This window comes from Schistocerca nitens, chromosome 4 (assembly GCF_023898315.1).
Source record: "Schistocerca nitens isolate TAMUIC-IGC-003100 chromosome 4, iqSchNite1.1, whole genome shotgun sequence".
Taxonomy (NCBI): Eukaryota; Metazoa; Arthropoda; class Insecta; order Orthoptera; family Acrididae; genus Schistocerca; species Schistocerca nitens.
In genome coordinates this window covers 284,148,756-284,155,696 of record NC_064617.1, presented here as the reverse complement: position 1 = coordinate 284,155,696, position 6,941 = coordinate 284,148,756, and the positions used below count along the sequence as shown (strand labels likewise).

Sequence of the window (6,941 nt, the reverse complement as noted above, 5' to 3'; positions counted from 1 at the left end):
ATCCTCTAACAAAGTAAGAAATTTTGAAGCCAATGTCTTATTAGACAGACATTTAAACAAAAGCTCTAGTTCAATGGAAAAGTAAACAGTCTTAAAACACAAAGTTTTGAGGCCCAAAAAACTTCAAAATGCTATAGATGAAAATAGAAAGGACATGAAATGAACTGCTACTGGTTACGACATTGGATTTGTAGTCGAAGATGAGATATGTTCAAATCTGCATCCAGCCATTCTGATTTAGATTTTCCATGCTTGAAGTCAACAAATTTCTTCAGGTGATTCCCTTTGCCATTCTATTTCAAACAAGTTAATGCTGGGTTTCTAATGGCTTCATTGTCAATGAGACATTCAACTTGTAATTTTTTCGTTTTGTTTTGAAAGCAGAAGGCATGAGGCAAGAAATGAGTGTCAACATTCGAGATAAGAGTACTGCTTACCATTGCTGAAATAGTACTGTGTCAAGGAAGTTACAGAAAAGTTACAGTAATTATCCCATTTTAGAAACTGTATATAGTTTCATTCAGAAGGTGATCAATTTGAGTTACTGAAGGTGATACATCTTAAGATAATCTGAAAACACTGGCATGAATCACATAAAAATAAACTAAGTTTGTTAAGAAAGTATGCGCGTGCGCACACACGCTTCCGTGCATGTGCACACATGCACTGTAGTAATACTGCCTCCACTACTGTCTTGCAAGTTGGATTTTTTTAATCAGCAGCAATTTATTGAGAAATAATCAAGTCAAAATAGAACAACTTTTATTGCAGAAGCACTGCAAATTATTCTGAAATACAATCCTATTATCTTCTATCTGTTTTTCCAATTCCACGTTTTCCAGAAAACAAATGTTTTGGCATCTTATTTCCAATAAATCTGTCTGCTTCTCCTTTCAGCCCTTTCTTGTCTATCTTTTTCTTCAGAGCTTTGTGTGCAATCTTCTTCAGTTTCTCCTTCATCTGAAAATTAAACAGACATTTTTATTGAAACACACAAACACAGCAAGACTAATTCTCTTATAAATTAAGGAGATATTGAGTTCACGGTTAACAAAATAGACATTTCAATAGAAGTTTATCACAGAATTAGAAACATTGAGAAATTTGATTATGGACTTACAACAACATCCTTGACTCCCATTTCATCCCTCGGTGGTCTAGAGCTGCTTCTAGATAAACCTTCAGAGCTCAGTCTCATTCTTTTTGCTGGACGAGATGTAGATCGTGACCGACTACGTGTCTTTGTGAAGTGTGCCTGAAATTAAATTTGCCATTAAAATTTAAACATAAATCAAGCAATGTGTTAATATGGCTAAGGACACCAGCGACTCATGAGTAGAAGTGAACAATGCTTCATAAGGACTGTTATAAGAAATTCACTTCACTAATTTTTGGTGTTTTGGAAAGGTCCTGTGTAAATTGTAGTTACATTTATTGTCATGGGTAAAATTAAGCTCACATCAGGACAAACACGGAATATATGAAAATTTAGCTACAATCTGAATTTTTTTTCTGGTACCACAGAGAGATCCTGAGTGAAAGGCAACACAAAGAGAGTTTCACAGAATGAAAGAAGTATGTGTGGCTGAAAATCAGATGATGAAGTGGTGCACAGAGTGTAATTATGAGAAGTATGTTCAAACAGTAGCTAAATACACTACTAGCCATTAAAATTGCTACACCACGAAGATGACGTGCTACAGATGCAAAATTTAACTAACAGGAAGAAGATGCTGTGATATGCAAATGATTAGCTTTTCAGACCATTCACACAAGGCTGGCACCGGTGGCGACACCTACAACGTGCTGACATGAGGTAAGTTTCCAACCGATTTCTCATATACAAACAGCAGTTGACCGGCGTTGCCTGGTGAAACGTCGTCGTGATGCCTTGTGTAAGGAGGAGATATACCATCACGTTCCCCACTTTGATAAAGGTTGGATTGTAGCCTATCGCGATTGTGGTTTATTGTATCGCGACATTGCTGCTCGCGTTGGTCGCGATCCAATGGCTGTTAGCAGAATATGGAATCTGTGGGTTCAGGAGGGTAATACGGAGCGCCGTGCTGGATCCCAACGGCCTCGTATCACTAGCAGTCGAGATGACAGGCATCTTATCTGCACGGTTGTAACGGATCGTGCAGCCACGTCTCGATCCCTGAGTCAACAGATGGGGAAGTTTGCAAGACAACAACCATCTATACGAACAGTTCGTCGACGTTTGCAGCAGCATGGACTATCAGCTTAGAGACCATGGCTGCGGTTACCCTTTTTGCTGCATCACAGACAGGAGCGCCTGCAATGGTGTACTCAACGATGAGCCTGGGTGCACGAATGGCGAAACATCATTTGTTTCAAATGAATCCAGGTTCTGTTTACAGCATCATGATGGTTGCATCTGTGTTTGGCGACATCGTGGTGAATGCACATTGGAAGTGTGTGTTCGTCATCGCCATACTGGCGTATCACCCGGCGTGATGGTATGAGGTGCCATTGGTTACACATCTCGGTCACCTCTTGTTCGCATTGACGGCACATTGAACAGTGGACGTTACATTTTAGATGTGTTACGACCCGTGGCTCTACCCTTCATTTGATCCCTGCGAAACCCTACATTTCAGCAGGATAATGCACGACCGCATGTTGCATATCCTGTATGGGCCTTTCTGGATACAGAAAATGTTCAACTTCTGCCCTGGCCAGCACATTCTCCAGATCTCGCACCAATTGAAAACGTTTCGTCAATGGTGACCGATCAACTGGCTCGTCACAATACGCCAGTCACTACTCTTGATGAACTGTGGTATCGTGTTGAAGCTGCATGGGCAGCTGTACCTGTACACGCCATCCAAGCTCTATTTGACTCAATAGCCAGGCATATCAAGGCCGTTATTATGGCCAGAGGTGGTTGTTCCGGGTACTGATTTCTAAGGATCTGTTGTTGTTGTGGTCTTCAGTCCTGAGACTGGTTTGATGCAGCTCTCCATGCTACTCTATCCTGTGCAAGCTTCTTCATCTCCCAGTACCTACTGCAACCAACATCCTTCTGAATCTGCTTAGTGTATTCATCTCTTGGTCTCCCTCTACGATTTTTACCCTCCACGCTGCCCTCCAATGCTAAATTTGTGATCCCTTGATGCCTCAAAACATGTCCTACCAACCTATCCCTTCTTCTAGTCAAGTTGTGCCACAAACTTCTCTTCTCCCCAATCCTATTCAATACCTCCTCATTAGTTACGTGATCTACCCACCTTACCTTCAGCATTCTTCTGTAGCACCACATTTCGAAAGCTTCTATTCTCTTCTTGTCCACACTAGTTATTGTCCGTGTTTCAATTCCATACATGGCTACACTACATACAAATACTTTCAGAAACGACTTCCTGACACTTAAATCTATACTCGATGTTAACAAATTTCTCTTCTTCAGAAACGATTTCCTTGCCATTGCCAGTCTACATTTTATATCCTCTCTACTTCAACCATCATCAGTTATTTTACTCCCTAAATAGCAAAACTCCTTTACTACTTTAAGTGTCTCATTTCCTAATCTAATTCCCTCAGCATCACCCGATTTAATTTGACTACATTCCATTATCCTCATTTTGCTTTTGTTGATGTTCATCTTATATCCTCCTTCCAAGACACTGTCGATTCCGTTCAACTGCTCTTCCAAGTCTTTTGCTGTCTCTGACAGAATTACAATGTCATCGGCGAACCTCAAAGTTTTTACTTCTTCTCCATGAATTTTAATGCCTACTCTGAATTTTTCTTTTGTTTCCTTTACTGCTTGCTCAATATACAGATTGAATAACATCGGGGAGAGGCTACAACCCTGTCTCACCCCTTTCCCAACCACTGCTTCCATTTCATGCCCCTCGACTCTTACAACTGCCATCTGGTTTCTGTACAAATTGTAAATAGCCTTTCACTCCCTGTATTTTACCCCTGCCACCTTTAGAATTTGAAAGAGAGTATTCCAGTTAACATTGTCAAAAGCTTTCTCTAAGTCTACAAATGCTAGAAACGTAGGTTTGCCTTTTCTTAATCTTTCTTCTAAGATAAGTCGTAAGGTTAGTATTGCCTCACGTGTTCCAACATTTCTACGGAATCCAACTGATCTTCCCCGAGGTCCGCTTCTACCAGTTTTTCCATTCGTCTGTAAAGAATTCGCGTTAGTATTTTGCAGCTGTGACTTATTAAACTGATAGTTCGGTAATTTTCACATCTGTCAACACCTGCTTTCTTTGGGATTGGAATTATTATATTCTTCTGGAAGTCTTAGGGTATTTCACCTGTCTCGTACATCCTGCTCTCCAGATGGTAGAGTTTTGTCATAACTGGCTCTCCCAAGGCCATCAGTAGTTCTAATGGAATGTTGTCTAATCCCGGGGCCTTGTTTCGACTCAGGTCTTTCAGTGCTCTGTCAAACTCTTCACGCAGTATCTTATCTCCCATTTCTTCTTCATCTACATCCTCTTCCATTTCCATAATATTGTCCTCAAGTACTTCGCCCTTGTATAAACCCTCTATATACTCCTTCCACCTTTCTGCCTTCCCTTCTTTGCTTAGAACTGGATTGCCATCTGAGCTCTTGATATTCATACAAGTGGTTCTCTTCTCTCCAAAGGTCTCCTTAATTTTCCTGTAGGTAGTATCTATCTTACCCCTAGTGAGACAAGCCTCTACATCCTTACATTTGTCATCTAGCCATCCCTGCTTAGCCATTTTGCACTTCCTGTCGATCTCATTTTTGAGACGTTTGTATTCCTTTTTGCCTGCTTCATTTACTGCATTTTTATATTTTCTCCTTTCATCAATTAAATTCAATATTTCTCCTGTTACCCAAGGATTTCTATTAGCCCTCGTCTTTTTACCTACTTGATCGTCTGCTGCCTTCACTACTTCATCCCTCAGAGCTACCCATTTTTCTTCTACTGTATTTCTTTCCCCCATTCCTGTCAATTGTTCCCTTATGCTCTCCCTGAAACTCTGTACAACCTCTGGTTCTTTCAGTTTATCCAGGTCCCATCTCCTTAAATTCCCACGTTTTTGCAGTTTGTTCAGTTTTAATCTACAGTTCATAACCAACAGATTGTGGCCAGAGTCCACATCTGCCCCTGGAAATGTCTTACAATTTAAAACCTGGTTCCTAAATCTCTGTCTTACCACTATATAATCTATCTGAAATCTGTCAGTATCTCCAGGCTTCTTCCATGTATACAATCTTCTTTTATGATTCTTGAACCAAGTGTTAGCTATGATTAGGTTGTGCTCTGTGCAAAATTCTACCTGATGGCTTCCTCTTTTGTTTCTTACCCCCAATCCATATTCACCTACTACGTTTCCTTCTCTCCCTTTTCCTACTGACGAATTCCAGTCACCCATGAATATTAAATTTTCATCTCCCTTCACTATCTGAATAATTTCTTTTATTTCATCATACATTTCTTCAATTTCTTCGTCATCTGCAGAGCTAGTTGGCATATAAACTTGTACTACTGTGGTAGACGTGGGCTTCGTATCTAACTTGGCCACAATAATGCATTCACTATGCTGTTTGTAGTAGCTTAACCGCATTCCTATTTTCCTATTCATTATTGAACCTACTCCTGCATTACCCCTATTTGATTTTGTGTTTATAACCCTGTAGTCGCCAGCCCAAAGGTCTCGTTCCTCCTGCCACCGAACTTCACTAATTCCTACTATATCTAACTTTAACCTATCCATTTCCCTTTTTAAATTTTCTAACCTACCTGCCCGATTAAGGAATCTGACATTCCACGCTCCGATCCGTAGAACACCAGTTTTCTTTCTCCTGATAACGACGTCCTCTTGAGTAGTCCCCGCCCGGAGATCCGAATGGGGGACTATTTTACCTCCGGAATATTTTACCCAAGAGGACGCCATCATCATTTAATCACACAGTAAAGCTGCATGTCCTCGGGTAAAATTACGGCTGTAGTTTCCCCTTGCTTTCAGCCGTTTGCAGTACCAGCACAGCAAGGCCGTTTTGGTTAATGTTACAAGGCCAGATCAGTCAATCAGCCAGACTGTTGCCCCTGCAACTACTGAAAAGGCTGCTGCCCCTCTTCAGGAACCACATGTTTGTCTGGCCTCTCAACAGATACCCCTCCATTGTGGTTGCACCTACGGTACGGCCATCTGTATCGCTGAGGCACGCAAGCCTCCCCACCCACGGCAATGTCCATGGTTCATGGCGGGGTCTAAGGATCTATGAACCAAAATTGCGTGAAAATGTGAGAGGAAAGTGGGGCTCATTCCCCCCTCCCACCACAACTGTTATCCTCCCCCTCTGATGGTCATAGCTCTAGTTTTTCATAAGCTCACGGCCAAGGCACAGCATCTGCAATCTGCACTATAACAACAGGAAAACAAAACCTGTCTATGTATTTCGACCGTGCCAAATTTCTTCCCCTAATCTGTGAATGAAATTATTTTTGGTTCCACTTCTACACTACATGCCTTGTCAGGTCCATCTGTAGTGTTAAGTTTTACTGAAAGCTTAAGTACACCCAAAAAAAGAAAACAAAGACCATTTTGGGAAAAGCTGCTGAAATTATTGCAAATACAAACACTCCATTGAAAATGCTCCTAAATCCGCACCTTTTTTAACAATCAATTTTAGAGCACTGATACTTCGTCTTCAGATATTTAGTGTGACATCTTTTAAATTTGTACATCCAAGATGAAGGCAAATTTTGCCAAAATAGATACAAATTTTGCCAAAAATAAATGCCACATTTTCAGTTTCATATCTATAGGTGAGTTAAAATGCAGGAAACAGTTTACTATACGTAAGATAGTCACATGGATAATTTGCAAATCAAATATAACAAAAAAACATGGCCACAACAAAGGATTTTAAAACAGTTAAGTGTTGATTAGAGTACAAAATAAATCCATGTTGTTCACTAAGA

General features: G+C 40.6%; 1 protein-coding gene across 1 annotated transcript in view; it reads right to left on the bottom strand.

The window, feature by feature from the left end:
• Positions 1 to 745: 745 nt before the first annotated feature.
• Positions 746 to 6,941, bottom strand: part of LOC126252773 (nucleolar GTP-binding protein 1) — a 67,977-nt gene continuing 61,781 nt past the window's right edge. Inside the window, exons 12-13 of the mRNA XM_049953702.1 lie at positions 1,121 to 1,255; positions 746 to 960 (exon numbers count right to left, since the gene is read on the bottom strand). Of these exons, the coding sequence (XP_049809659.1) occupies positions 805 to 960; positions 1,121 to 1,255 (291 nt within the window). The 3' untranslated portion in view covers positions 746 to 804. The remainder of the gene's footprint in view (positions 961 to 1,120; positions 1,256 to 6,941) is intronic.